We start from the raw sequence: 26,104 nt of genomic DNA, 5'->3' as shown, positions 1-26,104 counted from the left end.
CTACCATAGGATCCGAATCAAGGAGGGAGACGAATAGAAGACGGCGTTCCGTACGCGATACGGCTATTTCGAATACATAGTTATACTATTTGGACTAGCGAATGCCCCTACCATATTCTAAGCGTATATCAATAGGGCGCTTTGTGACCTCCTCGACCAATTTTGTGTCGTCTATCTAGACGACACCCTAATATTCTCTTAGAACGAGGAAGAGTATGTCGAGTATGTTCGAGAAGTCTTTCGACGCTACGTACCTACTAGCTATACGCAAAACGTAGCAAGTGCCGCTTCCATACCAATTCGGTCACATTCCTTGGGTTTGTGATCACCCTAGAAGGGGTAAGTATAGAAAAGGAACGTGTCAAAACCATATAGGAATAGCCTATCCCTGAATGTGCGTTCGACGTCTAGCAGTTTATAGGGTACGCTGGGTTCTACCGCCATTTCATTGAACGGTTCTTAGCTATCTGCATACCTATTTCGGCTACTTTTCCTAGAACGTCAGCACTAGGAAGATAAAAACTCTACAAGAAAAAAAGAGACTCGCATTTGACTGCCATGAATTTGTGAGCTGGGTACTTTTGAGATCCTGAGGCAAGATAGCAACCAGTTCATTGAACTGCACTAGTGTAGTTCCTGACTTGGTTATTACGCCAATTGGGGTCACTGTTGGGGCTGCAGTGCATGAGGTCGTAGCTGCTGATGCTGGGTTGGTTGGGGATGCCGTTAGGAGACTCGTGCTAGCAACTGAGGTAGTTGGGGAGGCGTCAGCGCTGCCTCTTTCGGAGAATTGGATAACCTCTCCCAATAGGTAGACTGAAATATCAGCAAATTGACAAAGCACTGTTCAGAGAACAGAGTTTGCACTTATAAATTCCAGCGACTATCCTGACGCCAACACTGACGGCAATTAAGGTAATCTGTTCCTAATTTCAATGTCTGGGGACGAAAAAATAAGGTAACAAGCATACTGCTGCATCGCTGACTGCTATGCTGGCAGCGACATCGACGACTGGCAAAATATCTGCCGCTACTGCTTCCTCCGATGTTAACACGTTGCTTTTCAAATCGGCTATTACGTCGTTATTCTCTGATTATCTCCGGTCTCTAAGAAGAAGAATACTGAATGCTTGCCAAGACATGGGTTACCAGGTTCACCATTACAGTAGCTAGTTTTAGCTTACTTCCAACGATTAGCGGTGGTTGACTATCTCCTTTGTTTAACATAGCTATTTTTGTATATACTACTACTCGTTCTTGAACTAAGCATATCTTTATTTAGAATTTCTTTGATTGTCTGGAGCTCTCGACTAATCGACTAAAAGAAAGAAAACCAAAAGAAAGATAGCTAGCATGTCGTTTCAATGGTTGATTTCCCGACTAAACTAATTACGAATCCGCACCCACCCTATTGAACTGTGGACAAAAATCCAACTTCCATGAGGGGCCGGATTAAGTCAATTATACACCCATACTGCTGACTGTACCCTTGTGTTTAAGATGATGCCATCTCAAGAATTGACAATATGGTCTGTCCAGTCGCTACTGCCTCGACTCCCTTCGAGTCCTTATGGGGTGGATTTTTGCAACGCACAAATCTCGCGAGCTGTGCCGCAAGTAGGTGCTCCCTGAAATGCATATCCAACCCAGGATTCATATATATCGAGTGCGCTGCCCCATTGCCTCCACCCTTTTCTCCCCAACACAGACACATTCCGACAGTCTCATCCTCAAGCTTACCTGTCTGGCTCCCCTGCTTAGGCCATACACGCTTCGTCTCATACAGCGCTTCCCATGCGAACGACTTGAATAGGCCACCATCAGCACTCTTTTCTCTGCTGTCTTTCCGCCCGCTCCTCCAAACAAAGTTCCGACCGCCATACTGGAAGCGCCGCGGAGACCAGTCTTTGCTCTTTGCTTCCCTATCAGGGATCTCAACAATAATCCCTATGTCAGGGACTGTGGACGTTACCAAACGAAAACTGCCACCGGGTGTCTTGCGGATTCGGACACTCACGGCGCCAACCCGTGGAAGGAACTCGCCTGGACGACGTAAAACAGCCTCGGTAATTGGGATCTGGTCGCTCCAGATAGCCTGGAGCGCGTAAAGTACATGGGTATTAGTGGCATCCTTGACGAAGAGCCAGTGGGACCGTGCACCCAGCTCGACAAACTCGGAATCATGGGTTATGCGGTACGTCAGCGGCTCTGCGGTCGTGGCTAGTGATGGTGAAAAAAACGGTATTTGGGTAGAGTCTGAGGCCTCCAGGATAGGCTTCAAGTGGTGCGGTACTTCTTTGGCGCTTGTGCTGTTATTTTCGTCGGTCATGGACCGATAAGTATGAAGGGCTTGCCTCATCTGAGGAATGGCAGTATGAGATCAGCCCAGTTCCACAATGGGACAATCGTATTGGTAAAACAGTAAACGACTTACCTGTGAAAGGGTCCATGGGCTGCTATCACCATCCTTCACAGCTAAGTCCTCCATGGCGTCAAGGATTGTCGGTGGCAGGACGATACCGTCAAAGCTCCCCTTACGCTTGAGTGTCTGCAAGTAGGCAAGTCGGTCGCGATGGACCTGTACCTGGCGCTCGAACATCTTGCGATTGACCCTGCGTACATTCATCTTTTTGAATTTTTCAATGGACATACACAAGATCTCAACTGCGTTTTGGTAAACTTTGATTGCCCGGTCATATTCTCCCTCGCGTTCGAGTATGAAGGGACGTGCAGTGAGTCTGTATATATCATTGTTGGTGTCGATATTTCCGGCCATGACGAGATATGCTTGGAGAAGCTTTCACAATGCAAGTGTAGGTTAGACCAAGTGGGTAGAAAACTGGTGGAGTATAAAGATATCTTATCTTTCCGATCGTATTGAACAGTTGCTGGGCGCTTTATACTTCTACCTTTGTAAGTGATAACACGCCCAACCAATAACTTTCGTCGCCAACCCAGCCACGCCGGAAGCTGCCTTGCCAAGAAACAAGTCAACTAGTGAAGATAGTCCGAAATCTGCTCTAACACATGTTTTCGGATTGGACCATCTAGTTCGCCTTTTGCTGTCGCTTACCGGTGTTGTGGTGGCTCGGTCTCTGAGGCATCAAATTTAGCCAGGGGATCGCTTAGTTTTACTCTTTAGGATATAGTCCGGCTAACCTACAATGGTGTAACTCAGGAGGTACTTGACTTCTCATACATCAGGCACGATTTCATAGCCTGGATTTGAAGACCGTCTACCAGATTATTATACTAAAACCTCGCGCGTTTCAACATGCTAGCATATACACGCTATAAATCGGCTTCCGACATAATGTGATTGAGGTTTCGCATGGTAGAACAAAATTAGTATGGATGAAAGACCATCTCAACAGAGTTCTAATAGTTCAGTCAGTCAATGGCTTTATAGCTGGTAACCCCAATACCAGCGCTTGCGGATATCCTGCGATGACCCAATCGCCTCGATAATCGCCTCCTGTTCGCATGATTCATGTACTTCAGCCTGACCTCGTATCTGCGGGACCCAAGCAAAGCTCATTGGCCCCCTGGGTAAGCTGCCAAGAAAACTCAGCCCCGAGGCGTGAAGCCACAAGCGTGTACTATACCTAGCACAGTTAACCTTAGCGCATGTGTCTTGGTACTGGATTTTATCCTGTACTGCAACACGAAAATGCCAAGACTCCAAGCCTGTCTCAATGCACGAAGTCGAAAAATGCGGCTCGGTGCCGAGAGCGCTCTAGTATGTGTATCACAAGATGGAAAAATATCGTTTCTTCCTAGATCTATCAGTTTCAGACATTTTGACCTGTTTTCAGAGACGCGCTTTCTCTCTCTTCAAGGCTTATATAATGTCTTTCCCACTTTATCCTTGCGAGAACTAAAACCATTTTGTCACAAGAGCTTACACATATTTTTATTGCATCAACTTGAGCGCAATAAGGCAAGTTCCCTTTTACCATGAGGAACCTCAAAGGGGGTTTATTTCTTCCTCCATTACTCGCCTATTTAATTCTCTGGGCCAATGTCCCTTCAAGCAATGCGCAGACCACTTCTCTCGCTGATTATCCTGCATTTGAATCCTTACGACCATGCGCACGTAATTGCTTCTTCTATGGTCTCTATGACCGAGTTGCAAATGCCATCGGGTGCGAAACTCGCCCGGAATCTCAAATCGAGTGTCTTTGCCGCTCTGACCTCCAAGACGATGCGTCAACTTTTATTAAAAACTGCGTCAATAAATCATGCGAGAATCAAAATGATATGAAAAGCGCTGCCAATTTTTACAAGTCCTATTGTTCAAGCAACGGCTACGGCTCAGAGACCGCTACAGGAGCATCATCTTTTTCAACCAACTCTGGTATGTTTCATATTCACTCAACTTTGACCTATCTATTGGTACAGACTTTTTCCATTCGAAATGATCAATACACTCTGGTATTCCCAGATAAACACCCCCTATTCTCAGTCGTGGAAATTCTATAATCTGTCACGTACTTCCATAACCTGGCTGATACAAGTTTCCTCGCAGCTACAAATGCTATCACCGCGATAACCTCGCCTACCAGCACAACTACTCCTACTGCTACTATAAACGATCCGATCGATGGAAGTGATGATGGCAATAGTGGACTTGATGCTGGTGAAATAGCTGGAATAGTTGTAGGTGTTCTCAGCTTCATCACTACGGTAGTGGGTGCATGGATCGGATATAAAATTTATGATCGTCGAAAAGCGGGAAGTAGTCCACAGACAATCGTACAACAGCCTGAGGCTATTTCATGATTGGAATTGATCATATCTTCCTTGTTCAAATCTTCGTCTTTAAAGTCGCTGTGTCTCAAAGATGGTTTCCATAGATCTTATAAAGTGTTTGAAAACGTTGCCCTGATGAGGGGAACACATCGATACAGACACCATGTCAAACCGTCAATTTATAGTAAATGACACGTTTGAGTCCTAACATTCAGTTCATGTATTTTTCACTGTTCACACACAACATGGCTGATAAGGAAACTGTATTATAGATGCTAGGAAGGCCATATGTGCGGTATGAGGTAGTATCCGTATCACGAACCGTCGCCATACTGCGGTCACCGCCTCATCTAAATTCGACCTGTCCTTCATTTGTATTGTATTAGTTTACTGGACATACTGTACTTCGCGATTTATAATTTCAAGGGCTTTAAGAATATCTTTATAAATGCGAAAAAGTTACCAAAGAAGGTGGGTGAATAGTTCTCACCATAGCCCTAGTTTGAAAGTAAAGGAATGAAGTAGCATTGTTTATTGCTAAACCCTGTAAGTTAAGATCTAATTCATACATGGAATAATCAAATAGTCATCACGTTAGTAAAAGAGATCAGCCGTAAAGAACATTCTTGGTTGATATGTGTGCCTCCTTTCCTACAAACTAAGCATCGCAAAATCCAACTTAGTTAAAAATAAAATACTGAAATGGGGATGGCACGATGGCAGTCTGACATAGCAGACGGGTCGATACTAATGAAGAGATCACACAACCACTCCCATGGCCTGAAGGCGTAGAGAGCGGTCCCTGAAGGTGTAAATCGTACCGAGCCTGATGCTATATCATGAATCAAGAAGCTTTGCGAGTAACTGTAGTCATATTGAGGTTGTTAGATCATGCTCCTCTCTCTCTGTAGGAGAAGACTGCATGTCTCCTGAGGCATCATAGATGCCTCAGGCCATTAAAATATGTCGGAACTTGCTGTCTTCCGTAACTTGCTCAGCCAATGAGGGCATTGAAATCTCTGTCATTTATTACTTGCTATTTCTTGCTATTTATGCTATGCTCATCCTTAGTAATCCGCTCATTCGGAGTTACTATAATTCCGGTTCTCAATCCGTATTCATGAATGCAGCACTGACAAAATACTACTGTCACGGGATTCACCACTACAATATATACAGTGAAGAGGGGAACACGAAGGGGAACCCGACCCTGCATGTCTGTCTGCGAACCAGATCGGCCACTAGGGGTAGTAGGAGTATAAGAGAGGAGAGCACATAGAGGTGGTAGTGAAGAAGAGGGTGTGTCTGTGTCTCTATCCTACTAGTAGAAAGTCTTATATATCACAAAAGCCCGAGTCATCCGATACACCGCTAATTCATGAATCATGTAGTAAGCAATTTCCCCACTGCAATAGTTACATATATATATTTCTCTTTTCTTCATGAACAAAGAGCTCCAAAGATAGCATGTCATTTCATTTTCGAACATTTATTAGAGAAAGCGGTAGTTTTCGTTAATGAAAAGCGCGGAGCCAGACCAGAGTTTCTATCGCTATTTTAGAATTTCAGTGCTCTTTGAGAATTGGCCATGCAAGAGCTAGCCACTTTAGTACAGCTGAGCGGACGGGAAGCCCTGTTCTCCACACCCTATGGTCGTATGTATCAGGTTACATGTGGGAGAGGAACATAAATATAGGGGCCTACGCCGTGAAAGAGAAGTGTGAGGATCACCTAGGGTCGCGGCACTCTGAAAAGAGAGTTAAAAAAATACATGAAATTGTTGAAAAGGAAACGCTTGCGACCACGAAAGGCCGCATTGATTCCCTCAGTAAACACGGAGCGTGATATTTTTAGATCGCAAGTCATCTAAAGCACTTCTTAAAGTTGGTCCCTTCGTGTCTGCAACCAGCTACTAAGATGTGTCTGGATAGAAATGGGATTCCCTACCCGGAACCTACGGATAGAATCCAAACTGGAGGCAGATAGTCCATATTTCGCTAGCCTTTGAGGTATCGAAGCATGAGATAAGAGAAAGGAATGAATGAAAGAGTGCTGCTTGAAAGGTTGATGTCATCACCGGTCTAGAGCTTGCGCTTGACACTATAATCACGTTAGTTATAAGAAGTAGATGGGGTTCAGGGAGGGAATACCATCAACCAATAAGCCCCCTTTCTGCGCAACAATTCATGATGCGTCCCGGACTCAATAATCTTTGATCCCTGCCAGGACGCCCCTTCTCCAAAGACAAAAATTGCATCGGCTTTCTGAATGGTTGCCAGTCTGTGCGCGACTGCAATGATAGTCATGTCTCGCTTGCTTGCTAATCTCTCCATAGCACTTTGTACAACACTTTCCGACTGAGAGTCCAAACTGGATGTAGCCTCATCAAGAAGAAGTAGTAATGGTTTTCGGATCAGGGCTCGCGCAATGCAAAGACGCTGCTTTTGCCCTCCACTCATCGAGGCCTGAGCGTTGACGCCAAGTTCCGTCAAGAAGCCATCTGGTAGGGATGCTATGAAGTCAAAAATTTCGGCGTCCTTGCATGCTTGAATCATTTGGTCCTCGGTAGTCGGATTATCGGGGGCTTCCAGACCGAGAAGGAGATTCTCGCGGATCGTACCTTCGAACAATTTCGGCTCCTGTGAGACGAGTGACAAAGCACTTCTATAAGAGGGAATCTCAATAGAACGAATGTCTCGACCACCAAATAGAATGGTTCCCTGAGTGCAGTCATAGAAGCGCTCGAGTAGCGAAACAAGCGTAGATTTTCCGCAGCCTGAAGGTCCGACAAATGCTACGAATTGACCACTCTCAATGGCGAGATTCAAATTAACAAATGTTGGTACCTCGCGAGAACTATATTGAAAAGAGACATTTTGTAGTTCAACGGAGCAACTAGGGGTGTCCTCTGAGCAAGAGAGTGGCCCCATCGGAACATGCTGAATCTGTTCCTGGGCAGGTGGCCGTGCAGCCAAAATGCGATTGGCAGAAGCCTTAGCCTGAGCAATATTTGGGCCAAAACTGAAGAACTGCCCAGCAGATTGGCCGCCTTGGATAATGGCAATATAGACCACGAAAAATGCAACTGGGTCATATTCGCGGGACGCGAGTAGCTGACCGCCGTACCAGAAGGCGAGAGCCATAGCACATAGCTCGACACTGTCGGAAAATGCAAATATCAACGTTGCATACCACGCCTTCCGAATAGCCTTTTGACGCTGGTCTTTCAGCAGATTTGAATATCTTTCCAAAATTGTATCTTCCATGGTTAGAGCAGTGACAGTTCTGAAGGCCCTGACCGCCTCTGTTGCGAACTTGGAGCTATCCGCATAAACTTCGGCATTCAGGCTCTCGAATTTAATTTCATAGCGAATGCGCATGAAGGCAGAGAGAAATATGAATGGCATTGCGGCAAAGAATGTAACAGCCGCCAGCTTCCATCCAAAGGCGAAGGAAATTGCAACGCATCCAAGGATATTGAAGATCGATATGAATGGGAAAACACCAGCAGGACCAAACATCTCCTGCAACTGCTTCGAATCAGTGGAGAGTCTTGAAACCAGGCTACCTGAGGAATGCTCCTCGCGGTCATAGTACGACACCGGTTTGGACAGGAGATTGTAGAAATAATCCATCCGAGAAGTGGATACGACAAACTGAACACTTAGCCTTGATCAAAGTGAAAGGAAGTATGTAGACTCACCATCGAGATTGAATTTGACGCAAATCCTAGCATAAAATAGAAAGTCGCCATGGCAAGGGCGAGGATGAAAAACATCAATGCCCAGAAGTTTGCAGCCTGCACAAGCTTATTGCCAGTGAACTGGAATACCTGCACAAGTTTGGCAAAAAGCCAACTTTGTAGGGAAAACCCAGCTATTGAAATTTGTAAGCTTATATCTGGAAATGTGCGGGAGAGGGTTCTTACAACCGGCCCCTACAGCCCCGATCAGTGTCAGTGCATATAAGACCCAATGGCCACGATTTTCATAAATGAGCACCCCAAAGCTATGGAAAAAGCCGAAGTTTCTTTCACGTTCGGGGATATTCTGGCAACTTTGATCGCAGCCTTCTATGGTAGTGTGATATTGAGGCTCAACTTCTTCTTTATGCGAAGAAATTGAACGCGGCACGTCAGCATCCATTAAATCTGTCAGTGGATCTAGCCGTTGCGCATGAACCAAGGTATGATATATCCCTTTCTTGAGTATTAATTCTTCATGAGAGCCTTCTTCAATGTCTGTGCCTTCTTTCATGACGATGATCTTGTCCGCGCGGCGGACAGTGGACAAGCGATGAGCGATCATAATTGTAGTGCGATCTTTGGACACACGATCGAGGGCGGCCTGCACTATGCTTTCTCCTTGAACATCGATCGAGCTGGTCGCTTCATCAAGGATGAGAATTTGAGGTTGGTTGACGATGCTTCGTGCGATGGCAATTCTTTGGCGCTGTCCGCCACTCAATGCGATTCCACCTTCCCCAACAATGGTCGAATAACCCTAAAAAAGAAAAATTAGATGAAGTGAAAATAAAAGGAATGCAGACAGCGGGTAATAATACCATGGGAAGGCGGTCAATAAATTCATCTGCATAGGCTTGCTTGCAAGCTTCGGTGATCAGTTCTGTCTTCACGGACTCCGTACCATTATCCAACTGAGATCCGATCAGACCAAAAGCAACGTTATTGTATATCGAGTCGTTGAACAAGAAAGGCTCTTGCTGAACAAGTCCGATCTGAGATCGCCACCACTTCACATCTAAGTCATTGAAGTTGTGAGCTCCCACACGAATATGACCCAACACGGACTCATCTTCTTCCTTGGTCTCAAGTTCATACCATCGCTCAATCAAAGCGACAATAGTGCTTTTCCCGGAACCGGAGGATCCAACTAGAGCCGTGGTTTTATTCCGCTCAAATAGTGCATTAAATCCCTTAAGCACAGCCATTTCCGGTCGTGTGGGATAGGCAAACGTCACGTTCTCAAACTCAATATCGGCATGGGAGACCTCCAGATCTCGAACCCCAGGTGGATTATCCCGTTTGGAATCAATGACACCGAAAAAAGCACCTGATGCACCTATGGCCTTTGTGATAGCCATCAATGGCGACGCAATGCCTCCCAAAATGGTGACCACGAGGAGCACGGAAAAGAAGACCCTAACTGATCGTCAGAATATGGCCTCATAGGTAGTCAAAAGATGAGACAATCATACGTGATCACGATATTAATGTTAGCGATGTGACCTTCGCGATACAGCTTCAACCCATACCAGAAGGCCAGGGAGAAGCTGACATACATTGCAAAGAAGAGCATTCCAAGGTGAATTCCACTGACTAAAGACATACCAAGGCCACGCTTTCGTGATTCCTGGACCCAACGTGTATACTTTTTGAACAGTGATTGCTCAGCACCCAGGGAGAACACTGTTCGAATAGAGCCGAATACTTCTGAAGCGAGAGCTGCATGTTTCTCATCCGCTTGGTCCACGCTCTGCTGCGCCTTCACCAAAAATGGCATTGTTAGGCTAAAGCCAAGGATCACAAATAAAATGGCCGCACTGACAACAAGCGTCAGCGCCCAGGAATAACGAAATGCGATTGCGTAAGCCGCTATGAGCAAGGCAAGTGACTGGAAAAGAATGGCGAGTCGATCAGAAACACTTTGCTGGATCGTATTCGACAGCGCCGTGATCGCATGTGTAACGGTTCCGACCGACATTTCGTCCAGCTTGCTCACAGGAAGTGAAAAGAGAGCCTGGGTGTACTCCAGGCGCAAGGCTCCTGAGGCACGGAGGCTGGTCAATCGAAAACAAATCTGTCTCGTATGAGTAACAGCGGAGTTATGGAGGTAGACAAATATACTTACCATGGACGTGTACGTGAGACAGAACTTTCCGATAAACAAATACACAATATACAAGCTAGAAGGAGACGGTAAGTTACTCGCTGCTATGAGAAATGGAGTATGATTTTCACCTGTCTTGGTTGACCGAGGACTTGAATGATTGCTCTGTGATGCCAGATCCCGGTATAAAGTACTCATTGAAGTTCCCCACCAGCTGGCCAAAGACAATGTTCATCAACGGAAGAGCCTGGAATTTCATTAGTCGATCTTGAGGACAGGTCGATAGTTGGGATAACGTACGATTCCTGAAGCCATGGCACAAACCAGCCCCAGGATCATAATATAAATACCCCCATGAGAGGCACCATATGATAGAATCCTCTGGAGGGTTGTGAGCACAAGTAGACAAAACAGATCCATCAATATATCAAAACCTACCGCATAGCTACCGAGAGTCGCTGGTTTGGCTTTCTCATCTTTTGACTTCACTGTGCTACCGACCATATCTGGACTGGTGATAGAGTTACTCTCTAGTTGTATCGGTATGTCCTGCGTTTCGACACGATGTGGGGAAGCTGACGAAGAACAGCGTTTCGATGACCAAGAATCTTTTTTTTTCGATCAAGATGGACTTCCTCACCATCGTCGTGATTTTATCTTTGCGTGTAACTGGGAAGTTGAATATACGTGTCAGAAGTCCCTGAGTACTTCCAGATGACAAAGAATCAGCCGATGGAAACATTAGCGTTCAGATACCAGTGACGCGTGACGTGAACAATTCGTAGAAGGCTATCGCTCAGACCCCTCATCGAACAAAACTTATCCACAATAGTCTCAAGGTCATAGTAATCGATCAGCTCTCACATTGACCAAATAGAATAATGCAGTGTGGGTGGGGCGAGCAGTGATGTCAAGAAGTGGATCAAGACATGGTTCAAAAAGTGGGTCAACGTGCGATGCACAAAGGGATCTGCGCGGATGGAATCTAATCTTAGATAACTTTATAGTTTTATGCCGCAGACAGCTGAGGTTGAGACTTACAGCAACTACCCCCTTCGGAAGATAATTCTTCCTCGATAGTATTGATCATATTTATCAAAAACCATGGTATGAACTCAATCGATGATGAACACACATGGTAGGAACTTGACAGAACGCAAAGGATGAAGTTCAAAACGCCGGAAAAGGAGAAGTCGTTGCATAAGATTATATTTTTGGTCGGTGTAGGGCTTATTGTGTACGTCAAGGAAACCATCATGTTACATTAACATGTGCGTATACCACGGTTTATGCAACCTTCTTTGGATCAGGGCGCATTATGTTTATTCCGCCATAGCCCTATGTACCCTGAATGTCACTCACCGATGTTCTTGCATGAACTTCATGCCAAGTTGTATCTTGGCTATCCTTATAGAAGTTGACACTGCCGATGAGATTGGTTGTGCATTGAATAAAACCGGAAAGTCTCCTACGATTGAGTGGCACAGGTCCGTTAATATGAGCCCCAAAATAAGAGGTTTATCTTCTAATCGAATAGAGAGCAGAGAAATTGAGATACTGGTACCAAAGCACCCCAACTCCAGTATGAGGCCATCGATGGATATCCCTGCGACAGGGGCCATCACTCCACCGGAAGATTCGATGGAGTTAGGAGACTCATTGAAGGGAAGATTGACACCTTTCAACAAAGAGCCCCCTAGTCCGTCAACTGAGAGCGAGAACGGAATGGAGGGAATCTGGCAACAAGTGGCCGATCAATGCCACTGCTCCCTGGACGAGATCGAAGACGTATATGCCTGCACCGCCCTCCAGGAGGCAATGATAGCTCTCACTTTTCGAAATCCAAGAGCATACACCATCGAACATGAATACTCTCTGCCGCGAGAGATTGGCCACCATGATCTGAAAGAGGCCTGGATTAGGACAGCCCAAGCCAACCCGATATTGAGGACTCGTATGATTCCAACTAGTCAGCACGGTTGTGTGCAGGCAGTGGTGCGAGGATCAATTCCATGGGAGGTTCAGGAGACCGATGACGGCGTAAATGGTGAGATTGCCAACCCTTCATGGCGAGCAGGGGCTCCGCTGGCGTATTTCATCTTCAATGTCACCGAACATAAGCTGAAAGTGACAATTCATCATTCTATTTGCGACCACTGGTCTATGGCATTGTTGTTGCGTCAAGCCGCCGCCGCCTACAGAGGCAAGGAACTGTCTTTCCACCCCTTTCGGCCTCTAGTGGATCATGTACAGCGGACCCAAGACAAATGCAATGCTTTCTGGAAATCCAAGTTCAGTGATGCCCACGAGGCCACGATGAGGTCGTTTCCTCAACTACCAACAGCGGGTCATGCTGCCAGACCAACAAAAAGACTAGAGAGGTCTTTTAGCATTGAATGTGCCAAAAGTTCCTCCAGCACTGTCGGAACCAAGATTCGATTGGCGTGGGCGATCCTGCAATCGGTCTATACTGGCTCTGACGACACATTATTTGGAGCAGTCAATGCCGGTCGCGCAGTGTCTGTTGCGGGAATGCAAGACTTAAGCGGACCTGCACTCGCTAGCGTGCCGGTGCGCATCAATTTATGCGGACGGAATACCGTTGCAGATGCCTTGATTGCAGTACAGGATGATTGGGCAGCATCCATGGAGTTCGAGCATGTCGGATTGCAAAATTTGCTTCGCCTTGGGCCTGGTCCAGCGGCTGCGTGTCATTTCCAGACCCTGCTATCTGTCGAGCCTCGAGATGGCCATGACCTTCCCGACTTATTCTCCCAGAGTCGATCAACCCAATTGACGTATGATATGTATCCTTTAATCCTCCGATGTCGCCCCTCCGCCACAACAATGTCTATTGAGGCTACTTTTGATCCGGCAGTAATCGAGCCCTTCCAAATGGAGCGATTTCTCTTCCAATTCATTCATATTTATGAGCAGATCGACACTAAACCGGGCCTAAGTCTTTCCAATATCAGTGTCGTGAGCCCGGAAGATTTGAACAATCTCCGCCGCCAAAATATCTCGACAAAGCGTCCTCAGCTTATTCCGTGTGTACATTCTCTAATTGAAAGTCGCACGCAACAGCAGCCAGATGCCCTGGCCATCAATAGCTGGGATGGCAGTTATTCATATCTAGACCTTGATAAATTATCTTCAGCTTGGGCCAGCTATCTTTCCTGGAAGCGTGTTGGCTCTGGGTCTCTTGTACCGATCCTCTTGGGAAAAACTAAGTGGATGGCTGTCGCCATGCTTGCTGTGATGAAGACTGGTGCTGCTTTTGTGCTGCTAGACCCATCACACCCACGGTCCCGATTGCAGAATATGTGTGAAGCTATTACAGCTCCCCTGGTATTGACTTGCGGTATGCATATTGAGCTGGCGGCCCAGCTTGGAGTTCAAGCGTTGCTCAACATGGATGATTCTGGTTCAGAGCAACTGTATTGCAATAGTCCACCTCGGGATTCTTCGGTCAGCCCACAGGATCCCGTCTATCTGACATTCACCTCTGGATCTACGGGGGCCCCCAAAGGTGTAATTGTTCATCACGAAGGCTTTTGTTCAAGTTCTATGGCTCATGGAAAGCCATACCACATTACACCTGAGTCGCGTGTGTTACAATTTGCCTCTCCAGCATTCGATTCTTGCATTATCGAACATATCAGTACTTTGATTCATGGAGGCTGTGTCTGCATTCCGTCAATAGACGACTGTCACAGTAATCTTGTCGAATCTATGAACCGCTTTGCAGTGACCGTCGCCTGCTTGACGCCCAGTGTCACCCGGATTATCAGTCCTGAAAATGTCGACACTTTAAAGGTTTTAATGTTTGTCGGAGAGGCAGTTCTGGCTAGCGACATTGTTCGCTGGGAGCCTTTTGTACAGGTTGGAAATGCATACGGCCCAGCGGAATGCTCGGCAGTGTTCAGTGTACAACCAAATATCAAGAGTAATGACCCAGCGAACATAGGATTTAGTACAGGGGGATCTGGGTGGGTTGTTCATCCGGATGATCATCGAGTGCTCATGCCACTGGGATGCACTGGAGAACTATTGATAGAAGGACCAATTGTTGGCAAGGGTTATCTATCGCTGCCCGAGCAGACGGCTCGGGTCTTCGTTGAAGCACCCCCCTGGCGCCTGCAATTTGGCTCTGTTCCATACGAAAGATTCTACAAAAGCGGAGATTTGGTGCAGGCTACCGGTGCTGGCAGTTTTCGATACTTCGGTCGGAAGGATACTCAGGTCAAGCTACACGGACAGCGTCTGGAACTGGCGGATGTTGAGTACCATCTTTACAAAGCATTTCCGGAAGCCCGCCAGACCCTTGCCGATGTTCTCCGTTCGTCCTCTCAAAACGGTATCAATGATCACCGTCCAGAGGCTATTCTGATGGCGTTTATATGTCTCCCTGCGTCCCCTCCAAATGAAGACGGCCATCATCGAGCCGGGTTTCTTCCTCCAAATGACGATTTTCGTGAAGCTTGTGCTGCAGCAGAGGCCGACATGTCTGATGTTCTACCATCCTTCATGATACCGAGGTTTTACCTACCTCTATCTCATGTAGCCCTAACGCCATCTGGAAAAACCAATCGACGTTACATCCGAGAGCAGGCCAATAAGCTATCCTTGGAGGAGATACAGGCTTATCGGGCTGTGAAAATGACGCCAGAGGCACCATCATCTTCTCGCGAGGAAAAGCTTCAACAGATTTGGGCAAACACACTAAATCGAACTGTTCAAGAAATCGGGACTACAGAAAGCTTCTTTCGCCTGGGAGGGGACTCGGTCAGCGCCATGCAAGTTGCGGCAGGTTGTCGTACAGTCGGACTCAAAGTAGCTGTTGCTGATATCTTTCGGTTTCCAACCATCAGACAACTGGCGGAAAGGATCAAAGATTCTGGGTCCGTCTCTTTTGCCTCACCAGGGGAGGATGAGCAGACGGAGGTGTGGTTTGAACTTTCTCCGATCCAGAGACTTTTCTTTGAACGAGTGCCCAGTGGTCACAATAAGTTTACTCTCGAGTTCATTCTCCGGCTCAGAAAGCCCCTTCCGCCGCCTGAGATTAAAAGAGCGATTGAAAAGATTGTCGCTACTCATTCAATGCTCCGTACCCGTTTTGAACATCGAGACGATGATGAATGGGGACAAATTATTGGTCCTGATGTGTCTAGAAGCCTTCGATTTAGAGAACATCGGATGCCATCTATAAATGACCGCAAAGCCTTGCAGACAATTTTGTCAACCAGCCAGAGCAAGCTTGATATCGTCCAGGGAGTGATGATTGTTGTTGACATTATCACTACAGACATAGGGGAGCAGTTTATGGGGTTGATGGCCCATCATCTTGTGATTGACCTAGTGTCATGGCGTGTCATTCTACAAGACCTTGAAGATATCCTCAGCACCGGCCGTACGGTACAACCTCTCTCCATATCATTCCAACAATGGTGCCGGCTGCAACAAAGCTATGCCAGAGCGTCCCTCGCTCCCAGTGAAACTCTGAAGACAGAAATTCCACGTCCATCGATGGAGTACTGGGGCCCGGAGGACATCCTGAGTCAGAATACTTGGGCAGATGCAACGCGACAAACCATCACAGTATCAAAGGAAACAACGGACGCAATAATTGGTACTGCAAATGGTGCACTACAAACCCAGCCAGTAGAAATCATTCAGGCAACCATCCTTTACGCCTTTGTTCAGGCATTCGACAATCGATCTGCACCCACCATGTTCAGCGAAGGGCATGGGAGAGAGCCATGGGACGCAGATATCGACATATCCCGCACAGTTGGATGGTTCACCACTATCGCACCTTACTTTTTAGATGTTAAGAAAGAGGACAGCGTCAGGAGGATCTTGCAGTTGACAAAAAGCACCCGCCGCAGCATGTCCACTAACGGATGGGCATACTTTGCGTCGCGATTCCTCCACCCCGATGGACCGAAACAATTCCAGTGTCATTCCCCAATGGAGATTCTTTTCAACTACACAGGTCTTTTCCAACAATTTGAACGACCAGGTGCCCTTCTGCAGATGACATCAGTCCAAGACGATTCCCTTCTCCCCATGGCAGCTGATTTGCCGCGCATGGCACTCATTGATGTGAACGCAACCGTCATGAATGGATCTCTCAACTTGTCCTTCATCTATAATAATCGATTACAGCACCAAGACCGACTAGATCAATGGATCGGCAATTGCCTACAAACCCTCGAGGAACTCCCCATGGAGCTGCAGCAGGAACAGCGACTCTCGACTGTCGACTTTCCGTTACTATCACTTGCAAGCGAAGAGCAGCTTCACAGACTACTCCATCAAGTCTCAGGTCGATTTGATGTGTCTTCGTCTGGCATCCAGGATATGTTCCCTTGCTCTCCTATACAACTTGGAATGTGGTTGAGCCAGTTAAGAAACCCCCAAGTATATTGGTCGCATATACGTTGGTCTCTTTCCTCAACATCCGCAAATCAAATTGACATCAACGAGATCAAGCAAGCATGGCAGCAGGTTGTTGACCGTCAACCCATCTTGCGCACTGTCTTTATTGACGGCGTCACAGGGCACGGTCATCCTGTCCAAGTCGTTCTGAGAACTTGTGAGGTAAGTATCGAGACGTTGATAGGATCGGAATTGCGTGCGGAAGGCCAGATTCCGTCCCTTTCGGATGAGTTCCTGTTAAATCCGAAATCGTCAAATACCAAAGGTCGCCCACCCCATCATCTTACCGTCGCAATTGAGCCTGATGGTGGGGCCTACTGTCAGCTAGCTATTCACCACATTCTTGTTGATGGTATCACGGAGCAGAGACTATTGTCAGAATTTCACCAAGCATGCAATGGAAAACTAGACGCCGAGTCTGCGGGCTGCTATAGCCGGTACCTGGATTATCTGCAAACTCGAGACTCCAAAGCCTCGGAATCCTACTGGAAGGAGTACTTGGCTGATATTCATCCATGTATCTTTCTATATATTGGATTGAAAGATGATGGGACCGCCTCAAGCTCTCTACAATGCTTACCATTCTCCATGAGTATTGGAGGAGATCTCCGCTCATTCTGCCAGCATCATGGTATTACTATTTCCAGTTTGCTGCAAGTCGCTTGGGGTATAGTTCTTCGTGTATACACAGGGAGCGAATCTATATGTTTCGGGTATTTGAATGCTTGCCGTGATATTCCGGTGCAAGATGCGCATGACATTTCTGGACCTTTGATCAATCTTCTGATTTGTCGCCTATACTTGTCTGATGAATCATCTGTTCTGTCAACACTTGCTGGAAACCATGCGGCCTATGCCCAAAGCCTTGATCACCAACATTGCTCTTTGGCAAAGGTGATGCATTCTTTAAATCTCTCTGGTCAACCTTTGTTCAATACCGCAATGTCATTACAAAAAGATGCCACAGGTCTGTTTTCAGATCAGTTTGAAAGGATTAGGTTGCAACCAGAAGATGGAATTGACTCAACTGAGGTATGTGTGGAATAGTATGAGACGTTCTTTTGGTTCGTATCACTCACTAAGCACAGTATGATTTGACAATAAATATCACTTCGCGTGAAAAGACCATCGATGGTGATTTAACTTACTGGACGCACGCGGTGACTGAAGCTCAGGCTGAATTGGTGGCTGACACCTTCCATCACATCGTTCTGCAGCTTATTGACCCCGCAACCATCAATCTTAGCAACATCAATCTGTCAACGGGAAGGAATGAGAGGCAGATGCTTCGCTTTAATTGCAACCTACCACAAGCTGTACGATCTTGTATTCACACCGACATACAACAAATGGCGAGGGTGCAGCCATCATCCCCTGCAGTTGATGCCTGGGATGGCCAGTTCAAATATGAGACTCTCGATTTCCTCTCATCTCTGTTGGCCAAAGACCTGGCCCTACTTGGTGTCGGCCCCGAGGTATTTGTACCAGTATGCCGTGAAAGATCGCGATGGACAGTAATCGCCATGATCGCCATCATGAAGACAGGTGGAGCATTTATCTTGCTTGACCCGTCGCATCCAGCAGAGAGATTGCAAGAAATGGTGCACATGGACTTCCAGTGCCCAATTATCATCACCTCCTCGAAGTACCTCGAACTTGCAGCCAGTCTAGCGCCGAACCCCATCGTCGTGGAAGAATTAAGCAAATCATTGTACTCAGGAATTCAGAAAGACAATCTTCCGTCGGTGGCTAGTCCAAATTCGTCTGCATATGCTGTTTTTACATCTGGGTCAACTGGCAGGCCAAAGGCAAGCGTCATCGAGCACCAGTCTTTCCTATCAGCATCGGCTGCACATACCCAGGTACTTCGCCTTAATAAAAATGCCCGGGTCATGCAATTTGCCTCTTATTCTTTTGATGCTAGTATTGTGGAAATGCTCGACACTCTTTTGGTCGGTGGCTGTATCTGCATTCCCTCCGATAAAGACCGAAACCAAAACCTTGGTCATGCAATCCGCGAGATGCGAGTGAACTGGACGCTGCTGACCCCGTCTGTGGCACGCATCCTAGACCCGCAAGATGTTTCGAACTTAGAAACACTTGTGCTTGGTGGAGAAGGCATGACTCGGGAAGATGTTCGTCGCTGGTCACCGAATGTCCGCCTGATGAATGCCTACGGTCCTTCGGAATGCTCTGTCATTGCCACGGCCCAGTCGTCATCGCAATATCTTTTACAAGATGAATCAAACATCGGACACCCTGCTGGCTGTGTCGCATGGGTGGCAAATCCAAACATACCAGAGAAGCTCGTACCTGTGGGAGCTATCGGAGAACTGCTCATCGAGGGTCCTATTGTCGGTCGCGGTTACGTTAATCGTCCGAAGGCCATGTCAGCGGCATTCGTCCCATATCCCATTTGGCTATCCGAGCTCCGTGGTTCCCGAAAGGGATTATTGTACCGAACAGGAGACCTTGTGAGGCGTCTTGTGGATGGTTCTATACAACACATCGGACGGAAAGATCGTCAAGTCAAGTTGCGCGGGCAGCGTGTTGAACTTGCTGAAGTTGAGCATCATGTTCAACAGTGCTTCCCTATCAATGACCCTGAAGTCTTTGCAGATTTGATCGCACCAAATGATACCAAAAATGCACACCTGGTAGCCTCAATTGTTCAACCAGAAGACAGTGGCGATATTCAAACCTTCGAGGCAGCTGTGGAGCAAATGCAATCACATCTTCTGGCACATGTTCCTGCTTCTCTTATTCCCTCTTCATTCATTCCTATCTATCAAATACCACGATTGGTGAATGGAAAGATTGACCGGGGAAAAGTGCGGGATGCAGCATCTGAAGCCCTACGAGTACAAATTGGCCGAGAGGCAACAAGATGCCACCTGCGACAGTTCAGAGAATTGACAAGGGCGGAACGCGAATTACAAAATTGTTGGGCTGAAGTGCTGGCTCGCCCTGCAGAGACAATCGGACCTGACGACAACTTCTTCCGCTTGGGTGGAGACTCGATTGCAGCAATGAGGCTTGCTGCTACTGCTTGCGAGCACAGCATTCGACTGGGAGTATCAGAAATCTTCGTACATCCTAAGCTTAGCGACCTTGCTCTTAATTGCTCAATTCCAGGGTCGAAGGAATCGCGAAACTCCGAACCAAAAGAATCGGACGATTTCGTGCCTCCCTTTTCAATGCTCCCGGGCAACCACAAGGAAGAATTGAAATCACAGGCAATGGAACAATGCGACCTCCCAATGGAGCAAATCGCAGACATATATCCCTGTACTGCATTGCAGGCCGGTATGGTAGCTTTGACAGCCGAGCGTCCCGGGTCATATATCGCATACCATCGATTCCGTCTAGGGCCAAATATCAGCCTAGACTTATTGAAAAATTCTTGGGAGATGGTAGCAAAGCACAACGGTATCCTACGCACTCGATTTATTCAGTCAGAATTTGGCTTCATGCAGGTCCTGGTACAAGACAGCGAGCTTCACTGGATCTGGCCGGGCATGAAGGAAGAGAAAAAATTACAATGGAACGTTCTTCTCGGCCAGCCATTGGTGCAGTTCGAAGTCATCCCTTTGTCAAGCGAGCATTCCAATATAGCTCAGCGACGTGACCTGGTTATCACCATTCATCATGCTCTGTATGACTCTTGGTCACTACCTCTGCTTGTGCACCGTGCCCGAGAGGCCTACCAGGGTCATGTAATGGTATCCGCCGACAACACTCCATTCAAAGAATTCATTAAATATTCCATGTCTCAACAAAAGGACGCGCTCGAACACTGGCGTCGTGAATTCCAGGAACTTACCGCCGAGCCATTCCCTGCACTCCCCTCCACATCATATCGGCCTCAGGCTTCGAAGCAAACAGTACGAACGATTGAGACCGGCCCAGTGATGGATGAATGTGTTAGTCGAACCACCGCCATTCGTTTCGCATGGGCTCTTGTTCAGTCTCAATACCAGAGTAATGATGATGTAGTATTTGGAATTGTGTCCCCGGGCCGAACAGCATTCGTCAATGGCATTGAAGCAATGGCTGGTCCAACAATTGCCACGCTTCCTTTGCGTGTGAAAATCGATGATGATGTGACCGTCTCACAGGCGCTTAGAAACTTGCAAGAGCGGACGGTACAGCTTATTCCATTCGAACAAGTTGGGCTACCTGAAATTGCTGCCATAGGACCGGAAGCCAAGCAGGCCTGTTCTTTTCAAATCCTACTTGTGGAGGGGAGAGGGGAGGATGAAAGCTTAGGCACTGGCAAAGATCGTCTTATGGAACCTATGGGAACATCATCGGGGGATGCTGCGTCAAACACCTACGCCGTCCAACTAGCCGTTATCCTCAAGCCTGATGAGGTAATTGTTGCGGTTTCCAATGATGACCTTGTCATTCCAACAGTGCAAGTGGAACGTATGCTAGACCAGTTCAGTCACATTTTGCAGCAGGTGCACCAGCACCCAGAAAACCCGGTGCACAAAATTGCTACACTGAATGACAAAGATATCCAGCAGCTGCAAGCCTGGAACACTGGGTTCCCGGAAAGATGTCCGCTGTCGATCACCGAGGTGATCTCTCAGCATTGTGAGAGGCAACCATTGAATTTTGCGGTCTCGTCTTCCAAATTCAGCCTATCCTACCAAGAACTAGACCTTCTTTCTAGCAATATCGCTGGTCTTTTGCAGTTGAAGGGAATCTCATCAGAAACGTTCGTTCCAATATACATGGATCGGTCATGCTGGACTGTGGTAGCTGTGTTGTCAGTGCTGAAGGCAGGGGGAGCTTTCGTCCTCCTAGACACCTCACATCCACAAGCGCAGCTTCGGCATATCTGCGAAGAAGTAAAGCCTTCTTTCATACTCACGTTACCCGAGCATCGTCATAAAGCGGGGGCGTTGTTCCACGATGTTGTGATCATGCCTAAGAGCATCTCCGAGTGTGCACCGATGCCATATCACAAGACACCCCGTTTAGGCGCAAATCGTGCTCTTTATACAGTATTTACATCTGGTTCAACCGGCAAGCCGAAGGGAGTCGTGATTGAGGATGGTTCCTTTATGACAATGACCAAACAAGTTTCTTGTCTTATGGGAATTAACCCAGGTGACCGCGTCCTGAACTTCTCTTCCTATGCTTTCGATGTAAGCATTATGGAAATACTCGGTACATTGATTGCGGGTGCTTGCGTCTGCGTTCTAACGGAGTCTGAGCGCAGAGGGCGACTGACCGAGGCGTTGCAAGTGCTACAACCATCTCATGCCCACTTGACCCCCAGTGTGTTGCGCGCAATGATGCCGAGCGAGTTGGGAACACTGCAAACGATCATGCTCGGTGGAGAACCCCTTAGGTCTAGTGATATTAAGCAGTGGGCGCCACACACACGGATCGTGCCCGTTTACGGTCCAGCAGAGTGCACTGTCGTGTTTACTGTACAGTCCCCAATAGATTCTAGCTTGCAGGGTGGGAATATCGGAAAACCGATTGCAGGGGCCTGTTGGGTGGCCGATCCACGAAATCCTGAGCGAATCACTCCCATTGGGGCTGTGGGCGAGCTGCTTCTTCAAGGGCCACTAGTAGGTCGCGGATATCTGAACCGTCTGGACCAAACAGCTGGAAACTTCATCTCATCTCCAACATGGATGCGGCAATTTGGCTCCACTAGTGATCGAAAGGAAGACCGGGTGTATCGAACAGGCGACCTTGTTCGTTATGAAGAAGACGGATCTCTCTCGTTTATAGGACGAAACGACCTCCAGGTCAAGTTACGAGGTCAGCGCTTTGAGCTTGCAGAAGTTGAGAATCGACTACAGGAGGTTTGGCCCGAAGTTCTGACCGACATCGTGGCTGAGATTGTGACTCCGATGGCTTCGATGAATTCCAAATGCCTGGTTGTCTTTGTCTCTTCAAAAGAGGCTGAGATGTCTCCACTGGTATCCCGCTCAGCGATCCCTTCCTTAGATATTGTTGCCCCGACCGACTTTGCGATCCAGATATCAACTGTCAAACGCCAACTCGGTGATATCCTCCCAGATTACATGTTACCTTCTGCGTTCGTGCCGCTGCGACGGATACCTCACACGCCTAGTGGCAAAGTTGATCGAAAGCGGTTAAGAGACTCGGGAGCGAGCGCAACGCGAGTGCAGCTGGAATCATTGTTCGCTGAAGCCCCTTCAGATAAGCGAGTGCCCGCCACGGGGACGGAGCGGCATTTGCAGCAAATCTGGGCACAAGTACTCAATATTGCAGCTGACGAGATTGGTGCTGAGGACAGCTTCTTCCATTTGGGAGGTGATTCCATCTCGGCTCTGAAAGTTGCCTCGAGGGCTCGGGCAGCTGGGATTCAGCATTCAGTGGAGAGTTTGTTTCAGTGGAAAACAATAATGCGCCTTGCCAAACAGGCCACCATCGTGAACTCCGCCGATGCCATAGATGGCATAGTGACTGCAGATTTTTCCTCGTGGTCCTATATACCCTACTCCCTGGTTACGGATCACGAACGTGCAGAAACTTTTGCTTCCCAATTCGTACAGAAACATTTGATGGTCAAAGAGAACGTGGAAGATATCATCCCGGCGCTCCCATTCCAAGTCTTCTACATAACCCACGCATCACCGGTCTCGATGGCACAAATATTTCCGGTGACCCTAGATATCAATAAACTGAAGATTGCGTGCAGGAAGGTTGTGGCTCACCACAGCATCTTACGCACGATCTTTTTAAAGACCAACCACCGTTTCCTCCAGGTTATCCTTCGGGAAGTTGAGCCTGTTCTGCATTTTGTTCAACATGATGATCCACGGGCTTATGTTGCTCGAGAATCCGAACAGAAGGTTCAACCCTCTACATCCCAGGGTACGCTTCCAACCAGCTTTACCCTCATCACAAGCCCTATTGAGCAGTGTTCTGCATTGATTCTTCGCATATCCCATGCGCAGTATGATGGAGCCTCTATACCATTACTATGGAAGGCAATCACAAAAGCCTATCATGATGAGCCTCTTCCACAAGCTGTGCAATTCAAGGATGTTGCCTATAAGCGGATGGGCCATCTGAACAAACCCGAGACTTTATTCTGGCGACAATACCTTCAAGGTGCTCCGTCTGCTGCTCTCGATCCCCTTCGCCAAATTGGAAAGGCACGGATTTCGGACAATGACATAGTCGAAAAGCACTACACAGCGATTCCCTCCCTTCCATCCGACATTACCATGTCAACACTCATGAAAGCAGCGTTCTCATGGATCCTGTTTGAGAAAACCTCGCAATCTGATATTATCTTAGGTCAGGTTGTTCACGGACGTGGAAGCTCCCTTTTGGACGCGAATACAGCCATTGGGCCCTGCTTAAATCACCTGCCTGTTAGGATCAGGGTTGAACCGAACTGGACGGTGAAGGATTTTTTGCATCATGTTCAGGTACAGCAACTAGAAATCACTGCACATGACGAGGCATCGTTCGATGCTATCGCGGAATCCTGCACAGAGTGGCACCCTGGATCGAAAATGGCTTGTCTTGTTCATCACCAGAGCAAAGAAGCGACAAAGCCCTTCGAAATGGGCGGTGTTCTTTCGTCGTCTGGTTGTGATTGGGCCAGCTCCAAGTTGGCACACGGTCAGCTGGGTATCATTTCCGTGGAACACGAATCCCAGCTTGAGCTTATGATTACAGCTACTGAGGAGACCATGGATCAACGTGGCGTTCAGCTTTTGTTAGAGAAGCTGATTGCCACCATTCAGTTGTTCTCAAACTTTACGCAGTGCCGTTTGGCAAGGCTGCCAAGTAAGATCCACACTTGCAGACCTTGTCTTACATCTGAAGAGTGACATGCCGTGACTTTAGATGTAGGAAATTTTGGAAAGAAGTGTATTGATAGGGCATGGCCCAAAAATGAAGGAATGTTCGTGATGTGACTCTGGTAGGCAGAATGATGTTGACAGTCCTTTTGTGAGATAGTGGCTAGTCAAAAAAGTTTCGTATGTAATTTAGCACGAATTCTCTATCTTTTTACAGTGAGATCATAATTCAAAGAACTCAAAAGTGCAATTAAATATTATTCTTAGATCGCTTCACAGGAAACTTGCGTAACAAAATCATCGTTGTTGTGATATGAGGCTGGTGTGGATCAGGAACCAAGCCGTACCATCGAAATGAATTTCGGTAACTCATTTGACGGCTTGCTGCGCGTATTGCTTCTACCATAGCTCCTGGTCAAAGATGACCACCAAGAATTTGGCGGCCGTGGATGACTTGATGGGCGCGACAGGAGTCCTGACATCCATATGGTCAAGGTTGATGTTTTGTCTATAACCTTAGATTGTTTATCATATAATTTCTTGTTTTTCTTGTTAAAAAATGAGCCCATGCAAATTTAAACAATTCGCGTCATTGGCAAAACTTGATACGTGGTTCCTATTAAGTATTGTAGTGGTGAATCCCGTGACAGTAGTATTTTGTCAGTGCTGCATTCATGAATACGGATTGAGAACCGGAATTATAGTAACTCCGAATGAGCGGATTACTAAGGATGAGCATAGCATAAATAGCAAGAAATAGCAAGTAATAAATGACAGAGATTTCAATGCCCTCATTGGCTGAGCAAGTTACGGAAGACAGCAAGTTCCGACATATTTTAATGGCCTGAGGCATCTATGATGCCTCAGGAGACATGCAGTCTTCTCCTACAGAGAGAGAGGAGCATGATCCAACAACCTCAATATGACTACAGTTACTCGCAAAACTTCTTGATTCATGATATAGCATCAGGCTCGGTACGATTTACACCTTCAGGGACCGCTCTCTACGCCTTCAGGCCATGGGAGTGGTTGTGTGACCTCTTCATTAGTATCGACCCGTCTGCTATGTCAGACTGCCATCGTGCCATCCCCATTTCAATATATATATATATACATATATATTATAGCGTGGAATCCGGTGACAAACGAGCCTGACGCAGTTCTTCTCTGTCAGTGCCAAGTTCATAAATGCTACCTGGAAACCGGATTTACAGTAACTCCGAGTACGCAGACTACTAATTAGAGCGTAGCGTA

At 47.2% G+C, this 26,104-nt stretch overlaps 3 protein-coding genes across 3 annotated transcripts; 1 reads left to right on the top strand and 2 right to left on the bottom strand.

The window, feature by feature from the left end:
- Positions 1-1,495: 1,495 nt before the first annotated feature.
- Positions 1,496-2,776, bottom strand: N7508_003944 (uncharacterized protein; the record flags this gene model as incomplete). The annotated part of the gene is made up of 2 exons (XM_058462010.1): positions 1,496-2,359; positions 2,435-2,776. The coding sequence occupies 2 exons, from the start codon at positions 2,774-2,776 to the stop codon at positions 1,496-1,498; spliced, it is 1,206 nt and encodes a 401-aa protein (XP_058322587.1).
- Positions 2,777-6,825: 4,049 nt separating this feature from the next.
- N7508_003943 (ABC transporter ATP-binding protein) lies at positions 6,826-11,105 on the bottom strand (the record flags this gene model as incomplete). Its single annotated transcript, XM_058462009.1, has 8 exons — positions 6,826-6,852; positions 6,903-8,408; positions 8,456-8,628; positions 8,681-9,254; positions 9,316-9,913; positions 9,970-10,677; positions 10,733-10,848; positions 10,902-11,105. 8 exons carry the CDS (start codon positions 11,103-11,105, stop codon positions 6,826-6,828), a joined length of 3,906 nt encoding a protein of 1,301 aa, XP_058322586.1.
- Positions 11,106-12,185: 1,080 nt separating this feature from the next.
- Positions 12,186-24,880, top strand: N7508_003942 (AMP-dependent synthetase/ligase; the record flags this gene model as incomplete). Its single annotated transcript, XM_058462008.1, has 2 exons — positions 12,186-18,074; positions 18,131-24,880. The coding sequence occupies 2 exons, from the start codon at positions 12,186-12,188 to the stop codon at positions 24,878-24,880; spliced, it is 12,639 nt and encodes a 4,212-aa protein (XP_058322585.1).
- Between the last annotated feature and the right edge of the window lie 1,224 nt (positions 24,881-26,104).

The sequence above is a fragment of the Penicillium antarcticum genome (genome assembly GCF_028974205.1).
Source record: "Penicillium antarcticum strain IBT 31339 chromosome Unknown utg000003l_segment0_segment0, whole genome shotgun sequence".
Classification (NCBI taxonomy): domain Eukaryota; kingdom Fungi; phylum Ascomycota; class Eurotiomycetes; order Eurotiales; family Aspergillaceae; genus Penicillium; species Penicillium antarcticum.
This window is presented reverse-complemented; position numbering and strand designations above follow the sequence as displayed.